The sequence below is a fragment of the Neolamprologus brichardi genome, chromosome 3, assembly GCF_056152115.1.
Source record: "Neolamprologus brichardi isolate AB-2024 chromosome 3, ASM5615211v1, whole genome shotgun sequence".
NCBI lineage: Eukaryota > Metazoa > Chordata > Actinopteri > Cichliformes > Cichlidae > Neolamprologus > Neolamprologus brichardi.
The window spans coordinates 54,513,693-54,530,899 of record NC_142106.1 but is presented as its reverse complement, the minus strand read 5'-3'; the positions used below and the strand labels follow the sequence as shown (position 1 = coordinate 54,530,899).

The 17,207-nt window shown below is 41.1% G+C and overlaps 1 protein-coding gene across 2 annotated transcripts; it reads left to right on the top strand.

Annotated features, from left to right (window-relative positions):
• The first annotated feature begins 3,807 nt into the window (after positions 1 to 3,807).
• Positions 3,808 to 16,920, top strand: LOC148105864 (NLR family CARD domain-containing protein 3-like). Of its 2 annotated transcripts, XM_087838962.1 has the most exons (8): positions 3,811 to 3,899; positions 4,012 to 4,110; positions 4,325 to 4,381; positions 6,979 to 7,057; positions 7,458 to 7,686; positions 7,828 to 9,628; positions 13,040 to 13,216; positions 16,725 to 16,920. In XM_087838962.1, exons 1-8 carry the CDS (start codon positions 3,811 to 3,813, stop codon positions 16,918 to 16,920), a joined length of 2,727 nt encoding a protein of 908 aa, XP_087695088.1. The 2 variants fall into 2 exon arrangements, with proteins under 2 accessions (XP_087695089.1, XP_087695088.1); XM_087838963.1 differs by lacking the exons at positions 13,040 to 13,216; positions 16,725 to 16,920 and having other exon boundaries at positions 3,808 to 3,899; positions 4,012 to 4,161; positions 4,268 to 4,381; positions 7,828 to 9,632.
• The last annotated feature ends 287 nt before the right edge of the window (positions 16,921 to 17,207 follow it).

Here is a 17,207-nt window from a genome sequence, read left to right as displayed (position 1 = left end):
ATTACAGTTTTATATAACAGAACAAATTTGATATCTGTTATAAATATTTCACTAAATGTATAACTGATTTCTCTTCTGGGACACCCACCCTGTGTGCAGTTTCATCTCAGCCCACTGTGTGATTCCACATTAAAGGACATTTCTCCCCAAATTCAATAAGCTCATTGGATTATCATAACAGCGTATCAACAATTCATTTATGAAATCCTTCTTAGTTATTGTCATGAAAATCTCAGTGGATTCTTGATTTTGCTCGTCTACTCTACAGCCTGGATAGTTTCATTTCAAACTGCTGCCGTGTTTCTGCCAAATTAAAAAACAGTTCTACTCAAATTCAACAAGGTTCAGTTAATAAACAATGATTAACAAAAGATTATATTCATATTTCATTATATAATTCTGATCCATCAAAGATATTCCTTCTTAGAATCCTTTCTCTTATTGAAGATCGATTTATTTTTCTCATTTTGGTCATTCCTATTAACTCAACCATTTCCTTAATCAATCCCACACCACCGCCGCCAAAACCTTGGGAACACGGAGCACGGAAAGCACAAAGTACAGCAGAAGATGGGGACAATAAATACACACTGGATAATGAGACGAGAGGCAACAGGTGGGAGACATGATGCAGGAGAAAACTACAATAGTCACAGGAAGCAACAGTTAAAACAATAAAACAGGAAATCATTGAGAACAAGGGTTAAATTACATAGAGGAGAAAAGACTGGACAGGGGAACATGAGATAGATAAATGCAGATGCGACAGAGACACTGATGGGAGCAAATCATTAACCAAATGGGGGAAGTAAAACTCAAAACTAAGTACACAAAAGATGAGACGATAAAAAAAAGAGGAAATGATACACATGACATACGCAGATATGTTGAAAACAGAAAGGGAAATATAAGTGAATGGGAAACATGACAGATGGGGAAATCAGACAATGACAGACAAACAGAGAGACAAGACGGACAAAGGGACATAACTGAAGTACAGAAAGGGATCACAAAAGCAGATACTTAGTGTTATAAAACCAAGAAGACAAACTACAATATGAAAACAGGGTACATGGGATATAGTAAATCCTAAAGGAAACTATTAACCATCCTTATACACAAAGAGCCAAACTAAAACACAAAAGACTCTCAAAAACAAAAAGGCATCACAAAACCCTGGGGAAAAAAACGGCGATCCTCCATCCATCCATTCGCTTCTGCATATCCTTTTCAGGGTCGCGGGGGGCGCTGGAGCCTATCCCAGCTGTCATAGGGCGATAGGCGTGGTACACCCTGGACAGGTCGCCAATCTGTCGCAGGGCCAACACACAGGGACAGACAACCATTCGCACTCACATTCACACCTAGTGGCAATTTGGATTATCCAATTAAATATCCCCACAAGCTGCATGTCTTTGGACGGTGGGAGGAAGCCGGAGTACCCGGAGGGAACAGCGATCCTAACACATAATATTGCAGTGGTTGGAGATGAAACTTTGTTGACATGTAGTAAATGGACTGATTCTTATATAGTGCTTTTCTACTCTCCTGGAGTTCTCAAAGTGCTCTATACAACAGGCCTCATTCACACAAGCACTTTTAAACTAATCATCAGAGGGCAACTTGGGGTTAATATTTTGCCCAAGGCATGCAGGCTGGGGAAGCCAAGGATCGAACCACCAACCTTCCAATCAGTAGCTGATCTGCTCTACCACCTGAGTCACAGCCACCCACACATTACAAGTGGGTGAGACTGGTTCTGATATGGTGCTTTTCTACTCTGAGCATTCAAAGTGCTTTATACAAATGACTCATTCAAGGACTTTTCCTGTGCAGAAGAGTTTTCTATCTTGGGGTTAGTATCTCCTATCAAACAACCAACCTTCCAGTTAGTTCGTGACCTGCTCTAACTCCTGAGCTACAGACAGAAGAGGAGTTAGTTAAGAATTTTATGACAACTGTCTTTTTTTTCTATTGTTTATTAATTAATCTTATTAAATTTGAGTAGAACGTTCCTTTTATTTCTCTGAAACGTTGCAGCTTTTGGTGGTTAAACTTCAAATATATAGAGAAGGTAACCCAGAGGAAGAATGCACAGAGACTTTTAGGTCAGCTATCAAGAATCATTTTTATGCATTTTGATTCAATGTTATGATATTTGATGTTGAAATTGATTAGAAATGACTAATTTCATTTCTACAGAATTATGCAGTGTGGGTGTCCAAGAAGATGAATTCAGAATGTCATGTCAACTATCATATATGATTTAATACAGAACCTTCATACACCTACCTGAAACCATTTAAATGACATTATTGAGTTCCTTCGAAGTTTCTCCGTTTGAACAGAGTTGTTCTTTAATTTCTCGTGTCTCAAGCAGCAGTTTGAGGTGAAACTATGGATGCATGAAAGAGCAGCTGAGCCAAATGAGAACTGAATTTCAACTATAAAAGATGATTTTCAGAAATATTTTACATTTTTTGAAGTTATTTTAGATTTGAATGAATCATGAATGAAGAAGCATTACCAGAAAAATTAAGAGGAGAAGACAACTTGAGTGAAAAACAAATGACACTGGGGCTTATTTCTGTTAACTTCCTGAAAATCATGTGTGTTGTTATGTGTGTGATCAGCAAAAAGGGATAAGAAGCAGCACTACCGTAAAACTTAGCGTTGAAGCGCAAGCTTGGCAGATAACGGGTGGCAGGCGTGGCTCACACTTGAAACTCTGAGCTCCAGGTCTTTATAATCACTCTGCGGAGCTCACAGCGACTGCAGGGAGGACAGGAGGGCAGAGCAGACTTTGTGAATTATTTTTTTTATCATAGATGTAATATAAATTCAACACAGGCCTCTGAGGAAAAGGATCGTGCTACAAACTTTTGTGTCTCTTCCAACAGAAAGCAGAGGAGTGGAGTTACTCAGAGACTGACTGGATTAAACACACCAAAGGCTCATATTCCAGTTGGACCGTATCTCTTACCAAGGTCTGCACCACGTATCAGGATTTGATCTTATTCAGGTAATATCATGGTTCTTATATGGGTTTGTTCACAATAGTAACTTATGCAGCCATTTTTCAGTCTCACTGACCAAACTTTTTACAACATGCTGCATTTTTAATAGTAAACTTCTGTTCAGTGCTTTTCCTGTGACACACTCATACATGTGTTTTGTCTGCAGCAGCTGTGTTGTTGTTGTTAGCTTGTATTATCTGTTTAATCTCTTCAACATGGTTTTAGCTTTCTTTGTAAAGTCAGCAGCTCTGTCACTTTTCTCTGACTCCTCTTCTGCTCGACACTCAGCTGACGCTCAGTTTCATTTCCACATTCATGAAGTTGTTGTCCAAGCAAATCATAGGCTCCATGATTGGTCAGCTCACTGTGTCCAGGAAGACAGGTTGGATAAGAATAACACATTTATGTTTGATTACGCCCGTTTCCAATTAAGTTCCAGTCATTCCTGGCCCCAGGAGTTTGATGGGGGTGGAAGATGGGGGGCAACGGGTTGTAAGTACAATGTAGATGAGTGGAGGCTTAATGTACTTAAACTACCAGTCACAGTGAATCAGTGTGTGTCAGTGAATGCATCATGTGTGTTTCATGGCTCCATCTAGTGGACTGATAGTAGAAGTAGAGCAGCTGATGGCAGCTTCCTCTGCCTCACACTGCTGTCTGACTGCATTCAGCTGATATTTGGACTGCACACATGATGGAAAGGAGGATTGCAGTTGATGTGCACATGAATGATTTGTGTTTCCTCTGCAGGTGAAGGTAGAAAGTGTGTGTGAGCTGATGTGAATTGAGCAGCATGGATCAGTGTGAGGACAGAGAGGAGGGAGTCCCTCCCTCTAAAAGCACTCTGTGTGGGGAACATGAGAGCCAGACCAAAGCTCAGAGGTGAGATGACCATCTCTAACTGTCCATGACTCTTCTCCATGTCACAGCTCAGCACTCACATCACTGCTCCATCATTATTCACACTCATACCTCTGTGTGTGTTGTTTTAAAGCCCAGAGCTGTGGGGCGTACCAGGCTCAGCTGTACATAACCCTGAAACTAATCCAGAACCTGGACCTGAACCCAGCTGTGTTTCCTTAAAGAGCAACAAGTCGAAGGGTATTTTTGTAAACTTTAACAAAAGACTGTTATGTGACAAAGAGTAAGTACATTATTTTTATGAGATTGTTCATCGTGTCTTTAATTTAATATTTCCAGTTTTTCCTTCCTATCTCATGAAGCTGTTACATTTATTGTTTTGCTTTTAGGATCAATAAGAGGCCAGAATCTCCTGGACCTGAACCCAGCTGTGTTTCCTTAAAGAGCAACAAGTCGAAGGGTTTTGATATAAACTTTAAAGGCTGTTCTTCTGCTGCTGAGAGGTAATGTGTGTCTAGATGTTGTTCTTGACTCTGTGTTTTTGAATAAATCCTCATGTTTAATATCAGCTCAGCTCTTTTTCACACACATTTCTATGTTGGTATGTGAAGCGGTGTGTGTTGGAGTGTTTCCACAAACACAGCAGTCAGAGTGGAAAGAGTGGATGTTGTAGGAGGTGTTTGTGTAGTGAAGAGGCTGAGTGTCTGTAGGACTCCAGCTGCTCCAGCAGGTGTCTCCTTTGTGCTTTGCTTCAAACACAGTGTAGGGAGGAGCTTCCACTCAGGTGTTTCAGGTGTTGCTGGATGGAGGAGGACAAATAGTTTTTCCCTTCAGTGACACTTCAGCAGCTCAATGTTCTGGGCAGATGTTTGTCTTTGTGAAGGTTTATGGATTATTGTTCTTACTCTGGTTAAACTGAGCAATACATTTTCCATCTAACATTTAAAGTAAATTTCCAGGTGGCAGAAAAAAGATCTGCAGCTGCAGCCTCTGTGATGTTTCACAGTCTGAAAGTAACAAATTCAACCAGAGTTCAAACAAAGGCTTAATATACGTGTGTATTTGATATAATGCCAACAAGTACAAATAGGTGTTCTTACAGGTCTTAATCACAGAGGTCTGATAAGTCTGGTGACTTTCACAGTCAGCAATTTTGCTGCCTTTTATTTTATATTGGCCTTTTTAAAGCCCTTCAAATGCTCCCACATTCATACAGAGCTTTTAACAGCAAACTCATTTACAGTCCTTCTCCTCTCACACACGATCACACGACTGATTTGTCTGCAGCAGCTGTGTTACTGCTAGTACTTTATTATGTGTGTAATCTCCTCATATTGTTCCTATGGTTTAGTTTGACTTCCTTCTGCAAACTCAGCTGCTCTGTTGCTGATACACGTCTCCATGAATATGATTGATCAGATGCTGCCAACACCATGTGTTTCATGTGAACGCTCAGCTGAAACCCTGGGTTGACTTATCGAGTTAATAACAAGCTTCACGTGACTGTGAATGCTAAAGTGAATCCAGATAAAGGAAAGAGACCCTGCTAATGTTGGACTCACTTCTTAGTGTAGATCCCAGGAGGAAGTTCAACATAGCCAGCCATTCTTTGTGCTAGCTCGACCAAACCTGAGACCACAGTGCAGGATAATGATTATCATCTGTCTCTGTCAAGGACATTTAAAATCCACAAATAACAAAAATAATTATATTTGATCATTAAAAATCTCTTTTCACTTAAAAAAGCATGAGCACACTGGTGGATTACAGAAACATGAAAACTCGTTAACAGTAAAGTTAATTTAGGTGTAAACAAAGTGTCAAACATACTTAAGTAGAAGGACTGATGTTTGTGTTAAAATACCCTCTTATAGCTGAAATACTGATTCAACTTCTTTACTCAAGTAAAGGTAAAAGAGTACAGGCTCTGAAATGTACTCACAGTATTAAAGTAAAAACTCCATCTCTGAATGAACTTTCTGCCAGTTTTTGTGCAAAGTTTCCTGAATTTCTACCTCCAACATTAATATTAAAAAATTATCTGAACTTTTATTCTAATGAATTTAATCAGCTTTAAAATTTTGTAGCACAAAAGTAGAAAAACCCCAAAGGGGATAAAAAAATAGCTCCATTTGCTGTTGCCTGCATTGTAGATGGGTGGCTTTGCCTCAACACCTAAACAGGAAAATGAGTTTAGTCAAGTATTAAAGTGGGATTGAAGAGGTCAGGAAACCAGAGATCAGGTGTTGTGGTGCAGCATGGTCACAAGAATCGTTTAGAAATGGGTTAAAATATTTTCTCTTCTAGATTTTTTGCACGCAGTCTGATGTGCTGCTGCTCTGAGGTTTACTGCTCTCTGTGTACTTAGAAAACTGTGAGGTACAAGTAGATTTGACACAAGTTATAATGGCTGATTTCCATATAACAGTGGAATACAGGGACTTAATCGTTAAGTAAGAAGTTTGAAGCCTAATCTTAAAAGTAGAGATAGTGTCTGTCTCCCGAATCCAAACTGGAAGCTGGTTCCACAGAAGAGGGGCCTGAAAACTGAAGGCTCTGCCTCCCATTCTAGTTTTAAATACTCTAGGAACAACAAGTAGGCCTGCAATGTGAGAGCGAAGTGCTCTAATGGGGTGATATGGTACTACAAGGTCATTAAGATAAGATGGGGCCTGATTATTTAAGACCTTGTATGTGAGGAGCAGGATTTTGAATTCTGGATTTAACAGGAAGCCAATGAAGGGAAGCCAAAACAGGAGAAATCTGCTCTCTCTTTCTAGTCCCTGTCAGGACTCTTGCTGCAGCATTTGGGATTAACTGAAGGCTTTTCAGCGAGCTTTTCCAGGGCATCTGAGCATGGAGAGAAAGCTTTATGCAAGAGATGGTAAGAGCTGTTGGGACTAAAGAAACTGAGCAGAAAACTACAGACATCTGGAAACTGAGTTGTTAATTCTCAGTGGGATCACCAGGACTAGCAAAGCTTCACCATGACAGTCATCTGATTGACTGAACCCATCCAAACATCACTTCATGGACCTTTAGCTTGTGTCTGCGTGTGGACAGACATAACATGAGCTAATTATTCATTACTCCTCCACAGAGTGGCCCAGGAGAGAGCAGAGGTTTCCACTGGTCATTCTGCACAGCAACATCAAACACACCTGGACTCTGCGGTTATGGTTTGTAGTACTACGTTTACATTTGTTCTTTTCAGTCACCTCTATGCTGCACTTTGTGGACCAGAGGATTGTCAGTGTGTCCAACATAAATCAGAGTTTGGGCTCCATGATTTCAGTCAGATTGGGGTGACTGGAGCTCAGGAGGTGAGCAGGTCAGCTACTAGTCAGAAGGTTTGTGAATCAAACCCTGGCTGGCAAATGTACTGGGTAACGTACTAAACCCAAGCTGCCCTCTGATGCATCCATCAGAGTGTGAAAGAAAGTATTTAAGCATAGAACAATGTGCTTGGTTGAATGAGGCATATTGTATAAAAGGCTTTGTGTGCACAGAGTATCAAAGACAGCTATATAAGAACCAGTCCATTTACCACTGGGTAATTCATATAGTCTTCTTTTCCAGCGGCTGGAGGAGAACATCATCATGTTTGTGAAGAATGAGCTGAAGAAGATCCAGAAGCTTCTGAGTCCAGATCACCCAGAAACTTTAAAGAACCAGATGGAGGATGAGGAGATGTTTGAAGGTGAGGATGAAGATGAAAGAAAGAGCTGCAGAGAAGCATTTCTGAAGATCACACTCCACTTCTTGAGGAGACTTAAGCAGCATGAGATGGCTGACCATCTGCAGAGCAGTAAGAGAATTTCTCTAAAGACTGAATATTGATCTTTCCTAATAGCTCAAGAAATGGACCAATAGACATTCATCCTTTCAGGGTACTGAAAGGCTATGATATTTATTGTATAATATTTTTTTCTGAATTTCTTACCTTCAGAAATATTTGCTCCACTCTGTAAACGAGAACTTAAAGCCCAACTGAAGAAGAAGTTCCAGTGTGTGTTTGAGGGCATCGCTAAAGCAGGAAACCCAACCCTCCTGAATCAGATCTACACAGAGCTCTACATCACAGAGGGAGGGACTGCAGAGGTCAATGATGAACATGAGGTCAGACAGATTGAAACAGCATCCAGGAAACCAGACAGACCAGAAACAACAATCAGACAAGAAGACATCTTTAAAGCCTCACCTGGAAGAGATGAACCAATCAGAACAGTGCTGACAAAGGGAGTGGCTGGCATTGGGAAAACAGTCTTGACACAGAAATACAGCCTGGACTGGGCTGAAGACAAAGCCAACCAGGACATCCAGTTCATATTTCCATTCACTTTCAGAGAGCTGAATGTGCTGAAAGAGGAAAAGTTCAGCTTGGTGGAACTTGTTCATCACTTCTTTAATCAAACTAACGAATCAGGAATCTGCAGGCTTGAAGACTTCCAGGTTGTGTTCATACTTGATGGTCTGGATGAGTGTCGACTTAATTTGGACTTCAACAAAACTAAAATCCTGACTGAAACAAAAAAGTCCACCTCATTGGATGAGCTGCTGACAAACCTCATCAGAGGGAACCTGCTCCCTTCTGCTCGCCTTTGGATAACCACACGACCTGCAGCAGCCAATCAGATCCCTCCTCACTGTGTCGACATAGTGACAGAGGTCAGAGGGTTCACTGACCCACAGAAGGGGGAGTACTTCAGGAAGAGATTCAGAGATGAGGAGCAGGCCAGCAGGATCATCTCCCACATCAAGAAAGCTCGAAGCCTCCACATCATGTGTCACATCCCAGTCTTCTGCTGGATCACTGCTACAGTTCTGGAGGATGTGCTGGAAACCAGAGAGGGAGGAGAGCTGCCCAAGACCCTGACTGAGATGTACATCCACTTCCTGGTGGTTCAGGCCAAAGTCAAGAGTGTCAAATATGATGGAGGAGCTGAGATAGATCCACACTGGAGTCCAGAGAGCAGGAAGATGATTAAGTCACTGGGAAAACTGGCTTTTGATCAGCTGCAGAAAGGAAACCTGATCTTCTATGAATCAGACCTCACAGAGTGTGGCATTGATATCAGAGCAGCCTCAGTGTACTCAGGAGTGTTCACACAGATCTTTAAAGAGGAGAAACAACTGTACCAGAACAAGGTGTTCTGCTTTGTTCATCTCAGTGTTCAGGAGTTTCTGGCTGCTCTTCATGTCCACCTGACCTTCATCAACTCTGGACTCAATCTGCTGGAAGAGCAACAAACAACGTCCATGTGGTCTAAATTATTTGATAAACCAAAACTCCAATCTCTCCACCAGAGTGCTGTGAACAAGGCCTTACAGAGCCCCAATGGACACCTGGACTTGTTCCTCCGCTTCCTCCTGGGTCTTTCAATGCAGACCAATCAGACTCTCCTACGAGGTCTGTTGACACAGACCGGAAGTAGCTCAAAGACCAATCAAGAAGCAGTTCAGTACATCAAGGAGAAGCTCAGTGAGAATCTGTCTGCAGAGAAAAGCATCAATCTGTTTCACTGTCTGAATGAACTGAATGATCGTTCTCTAGTGGAGGAGATCCAACAGTCCCTGAGTTCAGGACTTCTCTCCACACATAAACTGTCTCCTGCTCAGTGGTCAGCTCTGGTCTTCATCTTACTGTCATCAGAAAAAGATCTGGATGTGTTTGACCTGCAGAAATACTTTGCTTCAGAGGAGGCTCTTCTGAGGCTGCTGCCAGTGGTCAAAGCCTCTAAAAAAGCTCTGTAAGTTATAAAGTTTTTATTATTTAATTTGGTTGGTATGTTATGGAAAAACACACTGCCATCAACTTCTGTTTTGTATTTGTCAAAATCACTATAATATAATCACTGTACCTTTATTTACACGTAACTTGTATAAATGCTGCTGCCCTCTTGTGGCTAAAGTGTAATTATGTTATTGTTATTAGGGAGGATTTGAGAGTAACATGCCAAGTGAGTCAGCACCTTTGCTTTAGCTTAAAAAATCCAAATTCTTATGTCATCAGTTATAGTTGCATGTATTCATTATCATAATTTAACCTTTAATATTGATCTCTTAAAGTTATTTTGAGTAAACTAGCAATAATTTATGGTTTCATTAAATACATACATCACTAATGAATTATTTATTTCAGTAATTAATTAAAAATGTACATAATTAATTAAAAAATATATTGATAATGAATTATCAGTTAATTTCATTTAAAATAATTCATTATTTATTTATGTACAATTCTAATTAGTTAATTACATATTTAATCAATTATTGGTTTGTTTTCTATTTTAATTATTTACTGACACATTTAATTAATTATTTAATGGTGTATTTATTTAATTCACGTTGCTACTCCTGACCCTGCATCGGTGTTCATAAATACATTTTATTTGTCAGCTTCACCCATCAAAGTCAGGGGGCGGGGTTAATGCTGATCAAGTCAAAAACATTGCTTTGGTCTGGTGGGCGTACTTTTGGTGGGCTTTTCTCAATACTAAGTAGGCCCACACACCAGGGTTTGGACATGTGTGGACGCAAACGAGACTTAAACTTTACCCTTTTTTGTGTATCACCAAATACACTTTTAATATTTTCCAGACAAGAATGGAGTGGCATAATCTTTAACTTCTTTTGGCTCAAAACAGAAGTGACAGACTTGAGCAGGGTTCATTTAAAGGCTGACAGAAGTGGAGTGGTGACAGGGAGATGTTTGACAGGACAGTGTTTCAGCCTCCACAGGTTCATGTTGTGCTCCATCAGTCAGTGAAGATGAAGTCAGTGCTGATGAGGCTGTAGAGTGTGTGAGGGATGTGAATGAGGATGATGAAGATCTGATGATAGCAGATAAAAACAGGCTGCAGAGACTGAGCCATACAGGGCAAACAGTGTGTGTACAGACAGTGTTGGGGAGTAACGGAATACATGTACCGCCGTTACGTATTTAAAATACAAAATATGAGTAACTGTATTCCGTTACAGTTACAGTTTAAAAAGGTGGTATTTAGAATACAGTTACTTTGTTGAAATAAATGAATTACACGGCGGTACTTCCCTGTTTCATATTGTGGCGGGTCAGGACTGTTTGGGTTTTGTTTGACAGCTACGTTCTGTTGTTCCAGGTGGCAGCGTTACGGTTGTCATGGTTACAGGGTGACGCTCTCTCTCTGCGTGTTTCCTGGGTGAGAGAGGCCTTTTTGTTGTTATTGTGCTAAGCTAATAGGCAGAATGTTTCAGCTATAGCTCTAAAAAATGTAGCATCATAGGCAGTGTAGTCCGTGCTGCAGGGAGAATGGACTGCCATACACGTTATATGTCTGTGAGTGAGGGAGGGAGAAAAAGGAAAAGTACGAGCTGTCATCGAGCAAAAATGGGAGCTGGAAGCATGTAAATATAATAATAACCACTGCAGCCAAGAAGAGTGCCTGACGAGCCCAGTTGTAAGTAAGCTATTAAGACTCGACTGTGCACCGTGTTCATGTTTTCCTCCGAAAACAATAAGTTCCGTTGGAGCAGCCTTTCAACGCCTCTCTCTGTCTCTCGCTAGCAAAGTTGAGCCAGACAACAAAGTAAAGCTAGTTTTCGGCTACGAGCCCGACACAGAACCCACCGTATTAGCCAGAGGTCCCTTTACTACGGTTCGTAGTCGCGGACCTTATGTAACAGTAATAAATCACAGCAATAGTACATTCATGTAGTTGTAAACAGCATGATAATATATTAAGTAATCCAAAGTATTCAGAATACGTTACTCTCATTGTGTAACGTAACGGAATACGTTACAGAATACATTTTGGGGCATGAACTTGTAATCTGTAATGGAATACATTTTAAAACTAACCTTCCCAACACTGTGTACAGAACAGCTGAAATCATTATGGAGGCCTCACTGGAATATGGAAGCATCACAGTACAGCTTCAGTGGAGCATTAAAGTCTCTAATATGAGATGAGAAACGAAGCAGCCAGAGCTTTTTCATGAGTGGAAATCCACTGTGACTGTGAGCTGCTGCTACAGCCTCCAGATTAGCCAGCAGCTCATCCTGCTCAACATTTTCTCACCAACTTTAATGGAAGTGTGATGTTTTCAGCTGGAGTGATGGTCAGGGTGGCCTCCCTCTCCTCTTCTTCTCCTCTTCCTCTTTCATTTGTAAATCCACTTCTGCTGCTTTCATTCATTTGGAAGTCCTGTAGCTGAGTTTGGGAGAGACTAACAGCCTCGGCAGCAGAGGGGAGAAAGGCTGTAACACCACCACTTTACTCTGTTCTACCTGTCACATCATTTTATCAGGAAACAAATATGCTCATGTTTTTACTATGTTTGTCTTGAAGATGTAAGAAGATCACATGGTGCTTTTTATTATTGTGTTGGTTTGTTTCCTGTCTCTTGGATGGAGCCCAGCTGTGCGTGGCCCCTGGGCCTGTGGTCAGAGTGTGTGCTGGATAATCCGGCCCAGGATGAGGCCAAACTGACATGGGATGAAATGTCTGTCACATAATTGAGCTTAGTGTAGTTTCATTTCTGCACAATTGAAAAACAACCAAAACTTTGTTCTGTCTTTTCTATGTTATACTGTAGACTTTCTTTGATACTGTGTCCAAAAGGAGCAGCTTTTACTTTGAAGAGGAGGCGTCTCTGTTTCCTCTTCAGGTTGGATGATGGAAGCAAATTAGTGTGTGATGTTCTTTCAGTGTTGCACTTTGTAGACGCTCCCTGAGCACTGGTCCACAGCCAGCTGCACATAGAGACCAGTGTTGTTAGTCCAGGTCAGAAGATGACTTGTTGGAATGAAAATGAGCTTGTAGTTTGTCTGCTTTAATAATGTGACTGGAAAAAGGTGTTGGACTTCAAATATGTCCATTTCTTTCACACTTCACCTTTAAAAGTGAAGCCTTGTGGTTCCTGGTAGGAAAAACATGACTTTTTCAAGTCTTTGTCCTGTTTTTATGATAAATGTATGAATTTAATGTGAAACATTCAGAGTTTTTTCTCTTGTTGTGTTTGTTTGAAGCTGCTTCCTGTTGGCTTCAGCTGTTTGGAGTTTCCATTTTCTAAACTTCTACATTCTGAACCTTCTTCAGCTCTGAACAGATGATGAAACACTGAATGATTTCAAGCTCACACCTTGTCTAATAAACTTACATCTTTCATTCTTTATACAGATTGAGGCGCTGTGGTTTGTCAGAGATCAGCTGTGATTATCTGGCAGCAGCGCTGAAGTCCAACCCCTCCCATCTGAGAGAGCTGGAGCTGAGCTACAACAACAACCTGCAGGATTCAGGAGTGAAGCATCTGTGTGGTTTCCTGGAGAGTCCAGGATGTGAACTTGAAACTCTGGGGTCAGTCAGCATGTTTTAGTTGTGCTGAGATGAATATGATGTGAAAGTTGTGCTGACACTAAACTGCAGACATCAGGCTGATATTATACTGATCCACACTGAGGATCTTCATGGTAAAGTCTGTTTTCTTCTTCTCTGGTTTAGTCCATTGACTGCAGCAGAACAATGTTCACATTTCAAACAGTGAGACTCAACGTATGGCCCGCGGCCCACACGCGGCCTGCGCACCTTTCCTGATTCAGAGAGAGGGGACCCTGATTAACTGTGTAGTGTTCTTCCTCACAGTTCTAAGTATCAGACACAACAATGATTAATCCACAGCTGACTGTCTTTAGCAGGTCAAAGGTCACGGCACACAGCAGACAGTGGGAAATATTATAATTCTGATCATTTATCAGCACATATCCATATGTATAAAAACAAAGCTGACACTGTGAGACTTGATCAGAGGTGTGATCATCACAGCAGAGGCCTTTGTGTCAAAGTCACTGAGAATCAAACAGAAACACATGAAGCAGATTTTCCTGTTCTGGCTTTTTATAGCAGATAACCTTCAAAATATTCTGCAGTCGATCAAAAACTGAAGCAAACCACGAATCAACATGTGAACATGACCTGATGCTGCTGAAGTGAAGCAAAGTTACAGAGGTTTGATTACAGACACAGCTGAGAGTTTGTAATCTGTCATCATTTTAAAAGGTTTAAATTTCTTCAGTATTGAACAGCAGAAATGAGGCTTTGTTTTCGGAGGCCGACAGCAGTGACAGTTGAGGTTTTTGATACGGGCGGTTGGCCGGGGCGGCATCATGGGCATCGGCAAAATAAAATAAAAAATTGCTCGTACTCATGCTGCCCCGACGTCAGCCAGCGCATATTGTGAATGGCATAGGCACTGATCGGTTTTCTATCACCCATTTGCTGGGAGTGAGGGCGCCCTCCGTTTGCAAGGTGCGCCTGCTGCTTGCGGCACAGGGAGCAGAGGGCGGGGCGGCGGGGGATTCTCTGGCTGGCTGGAGCAGCATCTAATAACCAACTCGCAAAATAGAACAAAATAAAAACAAGCCAACAAACACGAAAACACCAGACATTGTAATACAGACTTATAATTTGCACCGATTTTTTTTCGAAAGTCTTTAGCGAAAAGTGAGCGCGAGAGCCCTCGGTGCGCCTGCTCGCTGCTGAAGTCAAAGTAAACTTTATTGTCATCTCCGCTACAGTCCAGTATAGAGAGAGGAGACAACGAGGCTCCAGTTACAGCAGTGAAAGTAAACAAACAATATATATAAGAAGAGTAAGAAAATAAATATACACTTTATGACTCGGGGTAAAGGGATCAATAACAATTTAAAATATATAATTTACAGTTTGGTGATTTAAAGTCTCACACAACCCGTCGAGGGGGGGGGGGGGGGGGGGCTGCTTCCAAATAGAGCACATTTCATTTATAATGTTTCAAATCCAAGCCCATTATGTATTCATGATTTGAATCCTGGGTTGTGCAAAATCCCAGAAATAAACCCTAGACAAAGCAAATCTGTGAACTAAGGTGTACATCTGTTAGGTTATGTTGTGGTGATCCTCGGGATGGGGGATGGTTGTTGATACTGGAGTGCAAAATTAAAAGCAGCGGAAGATGGACAAGAAAAGTTCAAAGCCATCAGGTGCTCAGTTTAGAAAAAATAGAAAAGAAGAGGAGGAAAAATGAGCAAAAGATACAGGTAAGAAAATGTGTCATTGGATAATGGCAGGTCATCCTGAAACAATCAGAATCAGAATACTTTATTAATCCCTAAGGAAATTATGTGGATTTCAGTTGCTCCGAGAAGAAAATATAAAAATAGTAACAGTAACAGACTAAACTGCAAACAATACATTATGTTACAGATTTTAATTTTAGTCATTGTCTATTGTTGATTTGTCCTGTTCTCATTGTGTGATGAATTATGATGGCTGTTTGGTGGCCGTTTGCATGCTATGCATACTCTCTCTCTTCATATGTGTGTGTGTGTCTCTGGCAAAATTCAGTATGGTTCCAACAACAGTTTTATGTTAATGTACAAATCCTTAATACGTTTCGTGTGTGTGTGTGTGGGGGGAGGGTGGGGGGTGGGGGGGAGGGTGGGGGGGGGACTGGTGCGTAATAAGCAGTGAATAATGCAGAAAACAGATTTTTGAAGGTAAACTGTTCTTGAAGTACACTGAGAGAGAGAGAGCTGTGCAGGAAGTAAACGTCAAAGTCAGAGAGAATTCATGACGATGTTCATCAAACGTAAAGCGTAGTTTGGATCTTCTTTTGCTGCTGGTTCAGTCAGTTTTGGTTGGAGACAGATGAAACCTGCAGCTTCAGGATCTGTGAGCTGTCCACTTTCAGCCCCGACGGCGTGTCTGTGTACGTGCCATCGAGTGAACGATCCACGCTCTGTGTTTCCATCTTTGTGTGTTTAGCTGCTCTCATTTACTGTTTTATCTGTTTGGTTGTTGTTGAAATACTTTTGGGAGCTTTAACCTGAGATTCTGGCAAAATACATTTATATTAAAAATCGATTCAGGATTGAATGAATCAACATCGCTTTATTCAAATTAAAACCATTTAAATAGCAAAATCCATTTTTTTACACCCGCCTCTAATGCTGGGTAATGTCAGCTGGTCCATGTGCAGCTGGCTGTGATGCTCAGGGAGCGTCTACAAAGTGCAACACTGAAAGAACATCATCCATAAATATTGAGTAATAACTGGACTCTCATACAGCGAGACTCAAATGCCTTTAAACATCAGCTTATCCTGCTGATCCAAGTCCAACACTGAGTTTGTAAAAACATGTTTGTCAATCATTTTGTTTGGTTTCTGAGGAAAATGATGCAATAACTTGCTGCTAATAAAAAACATTTCATCATATTTCCTCATAACCCTCTTTCGTCTGACCATTTGATCCATTTTAATTTGCAATAAAGGATCTACAGAGTTTGGTGACAATAATGACAGTAGATGTTTGTGTGAAAGTGCTGGAAGCAAATTAGTGTGTGATGTTCTTTCAGTATTGCACTTTGTAGACGCTCCCTGAGCACTGGTCTCACAGCCAGCTGCACATAGAGACCAGTGTTGTTAGTCCAGGTCAGAAGATGACTTGTTGGAATGAAAATGAGCTTGTAGTTTGTCTGCTTTAATAATGTGACTGGAAAAAGGTGTTGGACTTCAAATATATCCATTTCTTTAACACTTCACCTTTAAAAGTGAAGCCTTGTGGTTCCTGGAAGGAAAAACACGACTTTTTCAAGTCTTTGTCCTGTTTTTATGAGAAATGTACGACTTTAATGTGAAACATTCAGAGTTTTTTCTCTTGTTGTGTTTGTTTGAAGCTGCTTCCTGTTGGCTTCAGCTATTTGGAGTTTCCATTTTCTAAACTTCTACATTCTGAACCTTCTTCAGCTCTGAACAGATGATGAAAAACTGAATAATTTCAAGCTCACACTTTGTCTAATAAACTTACATCTTTCATTCTTTATACAGATTGAGTGTCTGTGGTTTGTCAGAGATCAGCTGTGATTATCTGGCAACAGCACTGAAGTCCAACCCCTCCCATCTGAGACAGCTCGAGCTGAGCAGGAACAACAAGCTGCAGGATTCAGGAGTGAAGCATCTGTGTGGTTTCCTGGAGAGTCCAGGATGTGGACTTGAAACTCTGAGGTCAGTCAGCATGTTTTAGTTGTGCTGAGATGAATATGATGTGAAAGTTGTGCTGACACTAAACTGCAGACATCAGGCTGATATTATACTGATCCACACTGAGGATCTTCATGGTAAAGTCTGTTTTCTTCTTCTCTGGTTTAGTCCATTGACTGCAGCAGAACAATGTTCACATTTCAAACAGTGATACTCAACGTATGGCCCGCGGCCCACACGCGGCCTGCGCACCTTTCCTGATTCAGAGAGAGGGGACCCTGATTAACTGTGTAGTGTTCTTCCTCACAGTTCTAAGTATCAGACACAACA